General features: G+C 43.3%; 2 protein-coding genes across 2 annotated transcripts in view; one reads left to right on the forward strand and one right to left on the reverse strand.

Moving 5' to 3' along the window:
• The first annotated feature begins 910 nt into the window (after positions 1 to 910).
• On the forward strand, positions 911 to 7,407 carry RASL11B (RAS like family 11 member B). The gene is made up of 4 exons (XM_044417857.1): positions 911 to 1,229; positions 2,148 to 2,204; positions 4,469 to 4,545; positions 5,518 to 7,407. The coding sequence occupies exons 1-4, from the start codon at positions 1,088 to 1,090 to the stop codon at positions 5,983 to 5,985; spliced, it is 744 nt and encodes a 247-aa protein (XP_044273792.1). The 5' UTR covers positions 911 to 1,087; the 3' UTR covers positions 5,986 to 7,407.
• Positions 7,303 to 16,865, reverse strand: part of SCFD2 (sec1 family domain containing 2) — a 179,999-nt gene continuing 170,436 nt past the window's right edge. Inside the window, exons 8-9 of the mRNA XM_044417834.1 lie at positions 14,904 to 15,023; positions 7,303 to 10,849 (exon numbers count right to left, since the gene is read on the reverse strand). Coding sequence (XP_044273769.1) covers positions 10,757 to 10,849; positions 14,904 to 15,023 — 213 coding nt within the window. The 3' untranslated portion in view covers positions 7,303 to 10,756. The remainder of the gene's footprint in view (positions 10,850 to 14,903; positions 15,024 to 16,865) is intronic.

Below are 16,865 nucleotides of genomic sequence, written 5' to 3' on the forward strand. Positions count from 1 at the left end.
GGAAAGCCAAGGCGGGGGCTGCTCTACTTCTTGACACATCTATGTAAGAACTGCCAGGCTTTCGGTTTAAGAACGGAATGGTTTCAGCAACAGCGCTAAATACCATTTCATACTCCATTCCCTGCGGTGCGGCGGGCAACGTGCAAACGCAGGCGCCAACGTGGTCCACACGCTGAGCCGGCGTTTGCTTACACGCGGCTTGAGCCTGGCAGACGGCGCACGCTGCGGGCCATGTGAACGGCCGCGCTAGTGACCCACCCGAGGCAGCTACTCCCAGCTCCCGCGCTCGCTCGTCCTACTTCGCGCTGCGGCTTCCAGTGACGCGATGTACGAACTTTCGGCAACAACCGATCAAAGTCACCAGAGCTTGGAAGTGGAGCTGGGAGCCAACCTAACCTGAGCTGTGCGCTCCTCCCCCTCCACTGAAGACGCCATGCTGTGCATGCTCAGCCAGAAAAAGCACGCTCCGGCACCCAGCATACCGGCCGGGCGTTGCAGGCGCCTTTTTTCCTGCTAAGCACTCGCAGGACAGCGCCCTGAACGTCCCTTTCCGCCCGCCGCCCTCTCCCTGCAGGCGACTGGGGACGAAGGGCGGGTTGAAGCTGTCGCTCGCCTTTGCAACCCGCAGCAGGTTGCAGGCGGCGGACCGCGTGCCTCTCCTTCCCCGCCGGGAGGAGGCACCCGATCACGGCACCGTCGCCATTGCTGCACAGGAGCTCAGCCCCACGCGGTGCAGCAGGCCTGGCCTCTGGGTAGACACGCGGAGCACCACGCATCCAGGCGGCGTGGCGGCCAGCTCGCCGGCGCAGAGATAAAGGGGCGGGGCGGGACTTTTCCCGGGAGCCCGGAGGGGGAGGAGCCTGCGGGACCTCGGAGAAAAAGCGCCGCCGGGGAGCGGGTCCGCGCAGAGCGGCTGCAATTCTCCGCGGTGCTGTCGAGCTCGTGGCGGCGCTTCTCCTCGCCCTCTGCTTCTGTCCTTGCCGCGGCTCGGCTCCGGCACTCTCGGCTTTCCTTCCTGGTCTCGGCGGCATCCTCCCATCTCGTGGCTGGCAGCTCAGCTCAGCTCCGCTCCCGCAGGGCAGCTGCGATGCGCCTGATCCAGAATATGGGGACCATTGCCGAGTACCCCCAGGCAGGGAACGCCAGCAACAGTGGAGAGAGCTGCGCCGCCGGCCGCCCCCGCCTCATCAAGATCGCCGTGGTGGGAGCCAGCGGTGTGGGCAAGACCGGTAAGCGGGGAAGGCGGCGGCGGCTGGGGCGGGGGTGCGTGCGTGGGGATCACAGCAAGGTCGGAGGTGGCGGCGAGAATACTCAGGCATAGCCAAAGTGTTGAGCACCTTTTGCTGGGGGAGATCCAGCTGCCCCCACCCCCGTCCGCCCACATCCATCGTGTGGGTGAGCGGAGAAAGCTCCTCCACCCCGTCAGAGAGCGGGCGACGGCGAAAACTCCCTCCGAGGAGCCAGAAGGGCGCAAACCTTGCAGGGAGTGAGAATAGCGCCGTTTCTCCTAAGATCGAATTCGGAGAGAGACTGCAGTAGCATCGCTCTGCTCTTTCCCCAGCCACCTGCTGCTACATTGGCGGTAATAACCTGCCACAAAACACAATAGATCGGCATCACACTAAACATGACATTTGGCCACCCCCTTAAAAGGAGGTACCTCTGGTGCAGATTCTTACACAGCTTCCAACCCCCCCTCCCCATGCTGCCAGTGACCCTTGCTTGATGTAGACTGAGAGTTCAGATGGGCCAGGAACTATAGGCTGCCGGGGGGGGGGGGGGGAATAGAGGCAAAAAGGTATCAGTTGGTTGGGAGCTTGGATCTTAGCTGATTTTTTCCACTTCCCTAAATGTGTTCATTCTGTAACTATCCTGTAGCCTTCAGCAGGAATGCCTTCTGAGTAAATAGGCTAAAGATCCTTCACCCAAGTCTCATCTGTTGGCTGCTTTCATTCACAAAATGAAACTGTTGAAAAATATACACACCAATATTGTCCACTTGAACAATGCTTTGCAGGAGAGGGTGTTCTATATTTGGGTTGTCAGGTGAGCAAGCAGAAACTGGGTAGTGATCAGACTTACATTCCAAGTGGAGATGGCTTTTTCCTCTCCTGTTTCTAACTTGCCTCTTTTTCTGTGAATTGCAGCCCTGGTGGTGCGGTTTCTCACAAAACGATTCATTGGAGACTATGAACGCAATGCAGGTAAGAAGTGACAACTTCTGCTCTGTTGTATGGGCAGGCTCACATTGCAATGTATCCTGATCCTCCCCAGCAAAGAACCCAGTGAGCCTTTGGCATCTCACTGTCAGGAAGCTAAGCCATACAATGGAACTTCACTTAGGGACTGTCTGACTGGCTGCACGCGCACGTGGGAGGGGGCATTCATCAAATTACTGAGAGGACAAAGAGAATCCATGCACTGTCTTATTTGTACTTACACAGTCCCCCCCCCGCCAAAAAAAAGAAAAGAAATAAGGAGAAGAAGCACTGTGTGTCCCTTATTTACCATTCTGCCTCTGCCACCACTCACCTTCAGCACAAGGAACTAAATTCCAAGTTAAAGGCCATGGCTTAAAGCCACTACTAGTTCTGCTCCTATATTTATGTGCCTTAGTAAGGCATTTACATAGATCAACTTGAGTTCAAATCCAAAATATTTCATTATTCTACCAGAAAAGTAGACAAGCAAGAGAGAGCTTTTCAGGAAATTGCAGGAGGGCAAATGACTGCAGGCAGGGCAAGAAACCATCCTCTGTAAAACAGATGAAAACCAACAGAAAAATATGATCCCAATATATAACGATCCATGGAAGCAATATATCTGAAGTGTCAAACTAATCCAGCTTTTGCTATAATCAAGATGCAGACTCATATGACTTGTGCTGTGCACTGGACAAACCCGGAAACATTTATGCAGATAATTTAAATATCCTTGATTGTTTTTGGAGGAGAGGAATCGGTCTGTTTACAGTAGAAAAGGTTGTATTAGTTTGAGCACTTTGTGGAAAGAGTCTTCTGATAATTGAGCCAAGATCTGTTGTGACATTTAAAATATGAAGATACTGCTACTTTCTCCTTAGACAAAAGGCTGTATATGAAATGAGGAGCAAACCCTTTAGGATGCTGCCAGAAACCTTCAGAGCAAAAAAGTTTGTTAGTTGTAAGCCACCTAGGAAGGCCTTTGGCAGTTATAGGCAGCATCTAAATATGTGAATGAATGAATGGTCATGAGTGTTCAGTTGCTTCTGTGTTTCTCTAACCTTCAAAAACATTTTGACAACTAAGTGTTTTTCCCTCCTCATAAGGAGGTGGGCCTGAGGCACAGTCTTGATTTAGCAGAAGCTGGTGGTGCCTTCGTCCTGGAATGCCCACCCAACATATTCCAGATATGGTCTTTGGAGGCTCAGCTAATATGGAAAGAACTGAGTTGGCTGAGAGAGCAGAGGAAGGTCCTCCAAAGGCAGAGGCCTCACTGTGACCTGAGAAGGCCATTCTGTGGTCACAGCAGGGACTCCACCTTTTCATGACTGGCCAGACAATGTCTGCCAGCTGTTTCAATGGCATGCAGAGTCCAGTGTTGTCAAAGAAGAGGAGGATGTCCGATCCATCCAAAGTGAAGCACATTTAAGGCTTTTTGAGTCCAACAGAAGAGAATAAGCTTAACTAAGGGAACCTTAACTTAAGCACATGCTTAATCCACTGGAGCTCCCTTTCACTGGAGTGCTCTTTACTATTCTATTAAAGTCCAGGCATCAAATTATCCTGCCTTTAGTATTAGCTCTGACTTGGCTTATAGGTTAAAATTCACAAATTACCCTGTACAAAAAGACTTTACAATGTCAGACATGTATACTAATAATTCTGTTGAATGTTTATCAATATGCTTAATCCCTTACTGCCTTGAGACTTCAGTCAGCACAGTATTTATTGACTCAGGCTGTAAACCTATACATATTGAGATAGGAGCATGTTCAGTAGGGCTCAACAGCTGAACTCAATGGGACACATGGCTGAACAGTCATCCTTAAGATGGGGCTGCCATTCTTGTGTTTCCTACGATGGAAGTACAGTTTGCCTAATGCTGCCAGAGCAGAGACAGATTTTTTAAAAATATCAAAGCAGCAGTCACCCCAAAATAGAACTTTTCAGCTTTGCACAGATTAACAGATGTAGATTTGAGAGTCAGCATGGTGTGGCAGTTAGAGCATTGGACTGGAAGATCAGGTCCTAGTCCCCACTTGGCCATGAAGCTCACTGGGTGACTTTGGGCCAGTCACTCCTTTCCAGTCTGATCTACCTCACAGGGCTGTTGTGCAGATAGAACTGACTTATGGAAGATGACTTGGATTTCTTCCAAGACAGAAAAAGTGGAATATAAATGCAATATAGTAGTAGTAGTAATTAAAATAATTTATAGTGCACATTGGGATCGTATCTAAATTTCATATGTGTATTTTTATTCCCAGGTAATCTGTACAGCAGACAGATTGAAATTGATGGAGAGCTTTTTGCAATTCAAGTGCAAGACACTCCTGGAGTACAGGTAAATTGTGTGTTCCTTTGCTTGCCACAATTTAAAAGAGTGCTTCAATTCTGGTTCCTTTCAAGAAGCCCAGGCTCTGAGCATTTGTTCAAAAGTATCCCAGCTTAGGCTGTGGGAGGTGTTCTAGCTGAACTGAAAACTCTTTTGTTGCTAGTAACTTGTGCTGTAAACAGTCAGTGCTTAATAAACGGTCTGTATATAGTCCCCTGACAGTAAAAGAAAACAACTCACCATTTCAACTAAATTTTTGTCCACTTGAAGACCTAAAGACACAGCCGTCTTGTTTCAGAAGGCTGCCTTTCTTAAACAGAGATCTTGCTAATGTGTTAAGAACAGTTAGTTGGCAAACTAAGGAACACTTTGTTTTTATCATGCTAGCAAAGTGCACTGGAAATCTGGAAAGAAATTTTATTGCTATAGCCTAATCAACTTCAGTTTCATAAACACACAGAAGACAAACTAAGTCACAGCGCCAGCAGCTGCACTCATTAAAATTTGTTAGGACCTGCTCTTATATTATGGAAAGTTTGAATATATAGACATGAGTAAGGTCAAATTTTGCCTTTTTGAACTGGGCAGCTCTCCAGCTTTAAATGTTTCCAGCACATACCTTTGTTCTGTTCCCTCCCACCCCCACTCCCGACTTGCTGTCTAGCCAGTTAATTTCCCATTCTATGGCATCACAAAGTGTTTTTTTTTTCTTTATATGTTAAACAACTTGAGTTGATTTTCCACTTGAATATGGCAGACTTTGGAATGGCTTAGTGGTGCGCATGTGAATGTACGTGTGTTTTGCAGCTGGATCCACAAGCTTTATGAGGAAGAAGGGGAACTAAACTTTCAGGGACACTGTACAAAGACAATGTTATCTCATAATAGAACATCCAATAGGTGTTGGAATGCAAGACCTGAATGCTTTGAGCCTTTCTTTGGCATCTAATTTTTCCATTCTCTGTTTCTCCTTCCCTGCAGATCCATGGACACAGCATGGACTGTAATGAACAGTTGAACAGATGTATTCGCTGGGCAGATGCAATTGTGATAGTGTTTTCAATCACAGACAATAAGAGTTATGAACTACTTGATCACTTCCACCAGCGCATACGGCAACTGCACCCAGGAAACAGAGTGCCTGTGGTTGTTATTGCAAACAAAGCAGACCTTCTTCATATTAAAGAGGTGGAACCCCAACATGGACTTCAGTTGGCCAACATGTTGGGTTGTACTTTCTATGAAGTGTCTGTCAGTGAGAACTACAAGGAAATCTTCAATGCCTTCCATAGCTTATGTAAGGATGTCTGTAAGCAACAATCCACCAGCACCCCAGAGAAAAGGAGAAGCTCTCTCATTCCGAGACCAAAGTCACCCAACATGCAAGATCTGAAAAGAAGGTTTAAGCAAGTCTTATCTGCCAAAGTGAGGACAGTCACTTCAGTCTGAAAGATCATACTAATGGGATGGTTTTCTCCCCCTTCCCAGCACATAATCCTGTTGTTCCAGTTTTGGAACATAAATTGCTGGCATTGCAGCATCCAAAGAAGGGCAAGAGAGAGGGAGGAAGAGATTTCAGATGTTGTTTGAATAGTTGTGGACATAATACATTGTATAATAGAGGAACAACACTGAAATGTGAATATGGTTCTGAAGAAGTGGTACAGCATGTGTTCCTTCATGTTGAAAAGGCACCATTTGATGGACTGAACTGATAATATTTTCATGTTCTGTGGTGGAACTTAGGTCATGTTGATATGTGTAATATCCTGTCATATCAAACTACAGTGGAAGACAACAAATACTCTGAATCACATTTTCTAATTGGAAACAAAATACGTTTACATCAGTTGGTTATTTCGTTGGTATTGGATGAAGGATAGCTCCTTTTGTAGTGCTCACTGAAGCAGTAGGTTGTACTTGTAGGGTTGTGGTTTGAAGGTACAAGTGTCCTACTGATAAAGAAAACCAAAAACCCAATAGTGGAAATCTCTTGGGCATTATTGACTGTATTTCTGACCTTGCAGTAAGCCATTTTACACCACAAACATTTCTCAGTGTAATTTCAGATTTCATTGTCTATGATAGAGGTGAGTAAATTTGAGGGCAAGGTCTGATGACCACCTTCCACCTAGATGGATGAAACTCCTGCCACCACACTGCTGAATTTGGTGATGTGTTGACAGAAAACTATCCATAGCTTGCTACCAAAATTCAGCAGCAAACCCCTACAGAACCTTAAAAAGTCAGGTTTAACTTGAAAACGTACCTTTTTAAAGGCTTGTATCTGTTTGCTGCTAAATTTTGCCGGCACCCCCCCCCTTTTTTTTTGCTAAGCTTCTGCCAAATTCAGCAGTGGAGGAAGCACAAGAGGATTGTCGCCCACATTGTTCACCGCCAGTCTAGAACAATATTGCCATGATAATTCTTTGACGATTGTTCATCCGGTGCAATGCTGAGTTTATTTTCAGACAAATCTTTGATTTGGATTATAATTATCCTACTTAAGCACTCTGGGCATGGATACAGTTTCCTGTTGTTTTCGGTCCAGTATTGATTTGCCTGTGAAGCTGATAGTTCTTGGCTGAACTGTATCTCCAGCTAGCGCATGAGAGATGCTCCACTGTTGCATAATTCTGGCATTTGTAGCTACATTGTAAAAGCCTGAAGAATTCTTAGGTTTGTCACACAGAACCAGCAGGATTGGGGTTGAGGGCTACAAGTCTGACACCAATGCACTTTAAAGAATACACACACTCCACAGTGTTTTTCTTCTTAAGCTGTAACTTATTTATTTTTATGTTGACAGCATCTTTAACAGAACACAGTTCTCATTTTTTGTTTCAGCATTAAACAATGTTTCTCATGCAATTGTCCTGTTTTATATCCATTTTTTTTTAAAGGAACACGGTGGAGGCATGGAAACTACTTAAACTAATTAAGGCTTGAGAGTCATGGAAATGTCTTAAAGTAATTAAAGACACAATCTTAGCATGTTTAGAGAGAAAAAGTTATCCCCTGTTTGGGGAATGCTGGAAGTTGTAGGGCTTATTCATCTCTACATATATACAGAGTTGTGCCATAAGATAAAAAAGCATTGGCTGGGACGGCGACCACTTATAGAGAAGACAGCTTCACTGCTTTCAGTAATGCGACACAAGTATAAACAATATCTGCCCTCTCCAACAACACATGTTGGTAGTACAACCACAAATTTGTATGGCAACAGCCACCTCTTTCTCCCCTCTCCGCCATTTCACTAATTGGCGCTGTTCTATGCAGCCACTCCCATAAGATACTGGGAACTGTGGGCAGCTATACTTTGTGTCATCCAAAAAAAAGAAAAAAGCAACAACAAAACATTTACAGAGCCTTCCTCAAAATATTAGCGCAAAGGTGGGAAATACATGGGCTGCATGCCCCCCCACAGACCACCACGGCTGCATTTGCAGCAATAGCAAAAAAGTGATGATTTTGCATTCGGCTGGTTTGCAACTCCAGGAAACCTCTGGAGCCCAGTTTTGTTTCCAGACAATGCATGTTCCTCATGCACCCTGTTTTAAACACCTGTCACTTTTTGCCTGCAGTGGCAAACTTTGGCGAGGGTGGTGGTGTGTGCGCGTTCCCATGGGGGTGATAACAGATGTTGCCCCTGGTGGGGAGCGAAGCTGGCCGCTGACTCCTGGATGTTGCCCATCCCTAACCTAGAGTGCCTTGGGGTGGCTGGCCCATCACCATCATCCCTCTCCTTTTGCTGATGGGCTTCCTATACAGGAGGCCATTCAACTAGGGCCTGCATCTGCCTTCTTCAGAGGCTTAGTAATGCAAGCTCCAAAGTGAAAAGTACTTTAGAAAAGCCACATGAGTTGCAAGCAGTGATCTGTGGCATGCAGTGCCCAGTGGTCTTTTGGAATGGCCCGGGCTCTTCTGTCCTGAGAGCGAACTGCGCCAGTGAAGCCCTGGCTGGCTCCATGGCAGAGCAACCATGCGTGGGAAACAGGAGCCCCATTCAAGGCGGAAGCCACCTGTAGTCTGGCTCCAGAGCTTCCCAAGAGGCTTTGGGGGCAGCCGCCAAGTGATCAGACTCTCCAAAAACTGGTCTAGGTCACCAAGCTCGCAAGGGGTTGACGAAGAGATAAAAGGCACACCTTCCCTAAGGGGTCTGCGGATTTTGCTCAAATAATTTCCAAAATACGTAGTCTATTAACACAACGTGACAGAAATGGAATGGTAACCATGGAGACTGCTTGTCTTTGCCCTTCTCCTTCCTAAGCGCTTCAGATCAATAGCTGCACAGATCTGCTTTGCCTGATTTGTCACCTGTCTATCAAACAGAGCATGCCAGCACATCCAATGCTCATCGCTGTAAAAGAAATACTCAAAGTGAGCCTTTTCCTCTGAGCAATGTTTCACACACAGGTTTTTGTTCTCTTCCCTTAGCCAAAATGTTGTCTTACAGCCAAACTTAGATTGTCTTCACAAAGAGCCACAAACTAAAAGTCTTTTATGAAGGGATAAACTGCATCTGCTAGATTGGAGAAGGCCTCAACTTGACTGCGCCTTGCAACAAGTTATCAAGCAAAGCTGCTGGAATGAGTTACACTGAGAAAAAAAACAGAGTGTCTAGCTATATTTTACAGCTGTAAAACTAACAAAGAGCCACTAGCTGTTTGAAGCAATTTGAATACAATTCAGAAAAGAAAAGACAATTCATATTTGGGCTTGATTTATCAGATACTTTTTTTCTTTTCCTAAACTCTCTACCAGTTATTCAAAAATGAAGCCTAAGAAAATAATTAGCTGTATTCTTAGCATTAAACCTACTGAAATTATAATCTGCTCCTTATGTAATGGGAAACGGGGAGGGAAGAAGCATGCGAGAGAGGGTGGGAGAGAGAGTTACTAAGTAAAATGAAATATGTTCCATCCAATTAATCCTTGGTCTGCCCAGCAAGATATTTTAATACAGTTGCTTCCGTGAGCATCCTACATTTCAAGATATTCCGCTGACTCAAGTAATAAAGTTTTTCTTTCTGATGTGATGGTGGCATCTTTCACATCTGAATGACTTGCTGGCAAGGGACAGCGTAGAATATTTACCATATTGGTATCGCCATGGGATCTTGAAATGGGGCAGTCTATAAAAGTGATGAATAAATATAAAAAGGAGGTGGGAACTTTCTTCCTATATAAAGCTAACATGTCAGGTAGGTTAACCTTCTCCTTGACATGCTAGTTTCCCAAGTGAATGATGTCTTTTCCCCAACTGGAGAATCATTTGGACAGCAGCTGTAAGGTCTTGGAGTGACTTTCCTATGTGATCCTACCAACTGTATAAATTGCTCCTTAGACTGCTATAGCCTTGGTCTAAAGGCAGATACCCTGAATAGTGTTGGCTTTTGTTCTGAAGCAAATTCACATCTTTATTTTGAAAGTCAGTTTTCCAGTCTCAGGATCTCCAGTCACACAGGGCTGATTCTGTGATGTATGAACTCATGGTTAGCTGTCAAAGGATACAGTTATCATCTGGGTAATGTCACTCAGATGACGAGCACCATCTAGGACACTGATTTCATGTTGGACCAGTGGGAGATGGAGATCACTGGGAAAGTAATTAGCAGGCAATTCCAATCCCTTCTCTTACTGGCTTGTAATTGGGCTACTACTACAAAACCTATCCAATATTAGAAATGACACCCCCTTTATAAAATATTATGAAAAAAAACCTTAGGGCATGCAAACTGTCAGTGGAATATTACATTTAAGACAGAATTTGCCATTCAGTGCTCAACATGATCTCTGGTGCCATCTTCTTTTACAAGACAACCAAAAAGGCATGAGCATCACTGCTAAAGAAAAGGCAAACTCAGGAAGCTTCTGTTGCCGTCTTCTCTTGTTTTACAGTCTTCCCAGGAAATTGTTATACGCAGTGAACTCTACCCCCTGAGGTTGCCTTTAACCACCACTGATGCTAACAAGCCTAAAGAAAAAAGATTTCAGCTAAGTACAGCATAATGCAGGAAGAGGAGCTAAAATTCAACCTGATGTCACTGAAGAAATGAACCAATTTTCAATGGCTCTGCTAGTGTAGATACTTTTCTGGACAGGCAACTATCAAATCGACTTCCTCCAGTGTTAAAATCAAGGTCATGTGAAATTTCAGGATCTCTAATTTTAGCAAGAATATCTCAGGGGACAGATGGAAAACCAGTTTTGATTTTCAGATACCCATGTCTGGCTGAAGATGGTCTGTGGCAAACAGCAACTCCAGAGTGTTATATGGAGTCAGAAGAGTTGTGGAGAGGACAATTACCTGAAAAGAAAGTAAAGTGCACAGATGTAGTCACATACACATGAAAACAATTACACAATTAATAAGATGAATCCCTGTCACCACCAACAGCACTAGTGAGCATCAGGCATATTTGGTGACGAAGAGTTGTGTTTCTGTGGGCAAATACAGCTGAGCTAAAGCTGTTATGTGCTCAGCATATAATTAGAGGTAAGCCTGCTACTACTAGAAACATATAATCACCAGCACTGTGCTCCACTGGTAGTTTAAATCATTTATCTTCACAACATATGGCCTGTAGCAGTGGGTTTCCCTTTGTTCTGCTTTTAACTGATTGCCATTCCTGATCTACCTGCCATCGGTTCCTGCAACTGTTAATGTTTTGTTAAGAATTGTTTCACGTGTATAGCTGCCCTTTCCTCTTAGATTTTAAAGACATAAAAGCCAGTTTTTCCTGTCATGATTTCAGTGAAATACATTGAATTTGCCTCCCATTTGGATGAGACAGTGTCATAAATTGATTTGAGATAGTTTATGTCAGGTGTTGCAGGACTTGGATCAGAGCTGTGGCATTCAGTATTTTCAGTATGGAGGCCAATGGTAGGAAGAGCAAATGTCTGAGCAGGAATGGGCAACTTATGGCTCTCCAGATGTTTTGGCTCCCAAGAACCCCATGAAGCATAGCCTTGCAAAATTTGGATGATCACAAGCTGGCCACTCCTGGTAGGCAGTTCAAACAGAGGTAACTAACATTACAGACCAGAACCGGGGGGGGGGGGCAGGGGGAATGGGGGAGAGGAAATCAGGTATTCTTAGGCAGTCACTCCTACCCATTAGTTCCAAGATCTGCTGCACTGCCTCAGTTTAGTTAATCTGTTGTTGATAGAGGCAATCAGGCACTCCCACCGGGCCCCTAAAACTGGCACTCAACTGGCAAAGGTCAGCGTTTGGACTAGGTGGATGCTGTGCAAATGTTCTTGGGAAAGATTGCTTCTCTGAGCGCAACTATGTATAATCATGGTTTTATTTACAATAGCACTGTCAAACAGTTCTTTTGGCTGATAATTTCCTTTTAATGGATAAATCAGTTAGCTGATTACCAATATTCAGCTTTGCACAGTACCAAATCCTTAAATACATACTGATACAATTGAGAGATAACTTGCAGTTTCATAAATCATAGGTTCTACTCACTGGCAGAGAGGCTTATTTTTCATGTTTTCTTTTTTACAGTATTTCACAAAATAGCATGGAAAATGTACAAAAACTAAACCAAACCACACACAAAGTTGTGTGTGCCCTTAACTCTTGATCTGGTTAAAACTAAAATTTGTTTCCACGAACTATTCATTTCACATTTTAATTGATCCACTGAGTAGAATTTGTCAACTTAATACTGAGACATATCTGATATATTAGGCAGGCCTATTCTCATGTATTTTTCTGGTGTATCCTTCATTTCAGCTATTAGTAGTTACAGTCCATCATCAACCTCCTATATTTGCAGGTCAGCATTGTGTTTCTCTGCTATATTCAAAGATACTCAGCACAACTCTTTAAAAATAAAGTCATTTATGTTATAATCAGCACCCTCTCAATGTTTGATAGCTGTCATGCACGCTGAACATACATTCTCCAGCTACCTATTTAGTCTCTATTTACTTGTACTCCATCCAAACATTCAACACAAGCAGTACCTGTTGACAGGCTTCTTGGCTGTTACGGAAAACACTTCAGTTTTACATCCCTAATCCTACTCTTATTTAAAAGGAACATCAGTATTAACTGTGAACAGCAGGGTGTTGTTTCAGTGGAATGGATTGCCAATACAAAAGTTCTGTCTTTCATAATACTTAAAAGTGACTGGCAGAGGCTTCACATAAACAACTTCTAAAAATACCAGGTTCTTTGAAAACATAATCTTGAACAGGTGGTCAATATTCAAAGGCCTAGAGATATCCAGGTAAATCCAATTGATGGAAACTTTATCTAAGAATCAGCCCCCCACACAGGATTCCCATTGCCTGCAACTCCAGGGCATTTTAACCCCCAGTGTAACAGCTTTATACACCAGGAGTGTGATAATAAAAGCCACTGAGTAGGTCCTGAATGCTTTGTCTCCTAGAGTGACCCATCACTGGTGGGGTCAAGCCCAGGCAAAGCAACACCAGTTTCTGTGTCACTCCTTGTCAAATTTCAATCCCTCTCAGATAGTAAGCCAAAAGCCAGGCTACATAGTTTGCACTCTCCTCACTCATTAAACCACTGCTTATCTTTCAAGCCATAGCATTACATTTGGAGTCTGGATTAACTTGTCCATCAGGGTACTGCAAATTCAAGGTCTGCCCAGGACAGCAAGGAATTTGATTCACTACACTGAAGAGATGATTTGGGAAGTTAAATGCAAAAAGACATGTTATCAGATGAAAATGTGTTGCTAAAGAAAGCATTTAAGTCTCTGGAATGATTACATGAGCTCTTAACTCAAGAATGCCATTAACACAGAGTAGGCATTCTATCCAGCCCTGTAGGTGCTCAGCATTACTTAGATTGCCTCCCTCCCATCCCACTCCAACATTTTGATAAATCATGTGGCCTGCATGATTATGAAAGCAGAGCTTGCATTGTATTTATAAAACACACAAATATGTTACTGATGTACCCTGGGGGTGAGATAAGATGTTTGTCTGGATCAATGGTGAAATCCTGAATGAAAGAATTAAAGTTTTAATCTAAGTTAAATTAGTCCACCCCTGTTCAACAGAAAGTTGAGAAGCTCTTGGCATCTCTTTGTTACTGTAAAAAACTTTATACTTGTGCTGACTGGCTCACATGGAAATGTGCATGTGTTGTGAAATTTTACAGATGTTTCCTTTCTCTACAACAGCCTCTCTATATCTGGTGCCATCCAGATACTGTGGGCTACAATTCCCATCAGCCCTAGCTGGCATGGCCAATCATCAGGAAACTTGGGAGTTTTGGAGCCAGCTTCAGTACATGCACAAAAATATGCTAACTCAGACTCAAAAGCTGATTCATATCGGTTGAGCTTGAAAAACAGGGCAGAGTCATTTCCTAGATGTTGAAAACAGCCTCTGATCCATATCATCATAGTGGTTGAAGGCTGATGGACGAAGCTTCACACAATCCCAAAGCGTGCTGCAATCAGATTTTAGACTCTATACTGAAGGGTCATACGGGATGCTCTCCAAATGAAATACTCCACTTACTTCGAAACTTCTGCATTTGGAGGTCCTTCTGCCCATTCTATTGAATGGGAACCTGATGGCACCACTGTTCAAAACAGATTGGAAGAACCCAGCGGGAAGCTGGTTGGTAACATCCCCATGGTCCTGAATTCTAGGCTTGGGTTCAACACTGTCCACCACTGGAATGGAAACTGATGACACAACAAGTTTCCCTTCGCTCCTGCAGCCTCCTATGTTTCCTTGTTACAAGGGGGAGGCAAGTGCAAGGATCTTATGTGAGCAGAAATCTTCTCAATCTTGGTTTTAACCTCTAAAGTCCTCCATAGCTTCAGGTTTCATGTTCCTTATCCCAGCCAATTGGTGACAGCTACTGCAATTCTCAGACACATTTTTATATATCATAATGTCCTTGCTTCTTCTGTATCTGATTGCGAGTGTGGTGGGACTATGTGCCTTGTAGCAGACAATTGTTTTGAGGGTTTAGTGAGCAAACCCTAGTTTATACTTAGTGTCAGCCTCCACAGTTCTCTGTTTCTCCCCTTACCATCTAGTAATCAGGGTTCTATCTTGCATGCCTTCTCCCGCCCACACAAACTTGCTCCTCACAGGCAGTCAGCAGTGGTATGGAAGTACTTCAAAACCCCTTCACCTCATCTTTCTGAATGTAAAAGCCAGGATATAAGCTGCAATTTTCCCAGGTCTGTACCATCCTCTTTTATATTTGGAGTAGAGAAATAGTTTCTGAGGATTATAAAGCTGTCATTTTTACTCTCCCCTATTCTTCTGTTCATTGACAGAGTGCACAGTATGCAGAGACGGCCTTGCTACTTGGAAAGAAAGTTCACTGTTCCTTGAGAATTCTGTACCTGCACGCCAGGCTTGTGCGCTGTTACAAGGTCCTTTACCATTTTGACTTCAGAAACAGTCACTCCACCAACCATGAAGATGATCAGCAGAGGATGATCACTAGGATGAGGACGGCTCACCTGGAAAGAGGAGAGGATAAGATGTGTATGCAGTCTTGAAAAGGAGCTCACAAAACATTTCTAGGCAGCGTACTGGTGGCCAGCAGACATGGGATGGAGGGTACATCCTTTCCCCTTTAGCAGCCTGCTGCATTTTTATGTTGGTCGTGAAGGAGAAAACTTCCCTTCTCTACATGTCTGCTTGGTTTCTATCCTGGGCATAGAGGCGGAACAAAGCATTCTGTCTCTGCCAATGCACATGCATGCAGTTTATTGTTGCCTAAGGCCACTAGACAAGGACTTAAATACAAGGCTGTGTTCATGTAAATTCTACTGATATTACAACATAATTTTCCCCCTTGTCTTTGTTGATTTAATTTATCAAACACCTCATAAATTTTGCTAGGCATTGTACAAAGCGTAACAAAAAAACCAATAAAATACCAAAAAAAAGTCAGCCATATTAATCAAAAAGTGCCAACACCACTAAAATGATCATCGGATACAAGAATTAAAAGTAGATTGGAAACGTTGAAGTAATACAATGGAACCAAGTACCTTGCTAAAGCATTTTAAAGACTTAAAAATACTTAAAACAGCCTGGGAGAACAAAATCTTAACCTGGCACTGAAAAAGATAGCAATGTGGGTGCAGGTGAGTTTTCCTTGGGACACCATTCTAGAGGCGTTGATTGAAAAGCCCAATTTCTTCTTGTTGCCCTCCAGGTCTCAGAATGAGAGAGAACTTGGAGAAGGGCTTCCATGAATGACTTGAAGGTTTTCTGCTTTCTACTTCCATCCATCTATCCTTAACTAGGGTTGCAGCTTCACTACAGAGATGACTGGCCATTTGGTCAGATCTAAGGACAACAGCAAGGCTTTCATAGGACAGCCTCCAAAGCTGTCTCTAGGCTGATGACTGGGCGGCCAAAAACAACAAAACACACCCTTGTTTCTTTGTAAATAGGTTGATTTTCTCTTATAGTCTCTCCAAAAATATAGATGACTGAAATACATGTTTAAATTCACTTATGCTGGCTGCCATGAAATATGAAGCTCCTGCATTATAACTACTGTAGGAGTCTAAGAAAAAAAATATAACAAAATAAATATTTGTTTTTAATACCAGATATTTATAAACATATGAAATAGTGGATTTTACACTGGAAATAGAGAAATAAGTGGCAGAATGTTGCATGTTTTCTCTCATGTTTTGACAGACTAATATTACACTGAAATGCACAGGAGTAGAACCTTAAACTATTCTTTCAAAAGAAAATGAACAAGACCTAAGGAAGTGCATCCAGAAGACATGTGTTAGAATCGGACCCAAGATATTAGCTCAGATGTGGGTTTGCCACATTCTTTTGCCCATGTCATAACTTCTCAGCATTGGCTCCTTATTTATAAAGTGGGAATAGCAATGAGCTAACCACAATGTTTATCTTAAGTGAAAACAAAGTTTTGTAAAATGCACAGATTACAATCCATTATTAGCTTATAAATGCACTTAATTGCAAAGAATTCAATGGGCATAAGAAAATTCTTAATTGGATAGTGAGTAAAGAGAAAAAGTGCCAAAATGACTAATAAGCAATTATTTTATGCTATTATTAAAAATAAATAACTCAATATAGCACACTATCATTATTTCAAATATGTACCAGCTATTCCTCACATTTTGTAGACTGAAAGATTGCCTAGCTTTATCAATGATAAGCCTATTCAAAGTCTTTCAGCTATCTCAACAGAAATGAACAGAATATGATCCCACACTAGGTTGGAAAGTCAATAAAATTATAAGCCCACATGCATAGTGCTATATTTTGGAAAATCAATAAGTATATATTTTTAAGTGTGTATG

This window comes from Varanus komodoensis, unplaced genomic scaffold (genome assembly GCF_004798865.1).
Source record: "Varanus komodoensis strain SLA01 unplaced genomic scaffold, ASM479886v1 scaffold9, whole genome shotgun sequence".
Lineage (NCBI taxonomy): Eukaryota > Metazoa > Chordata > Lepidosauria > Squamata > Varanidae > Varanus > Varanus komodoensis.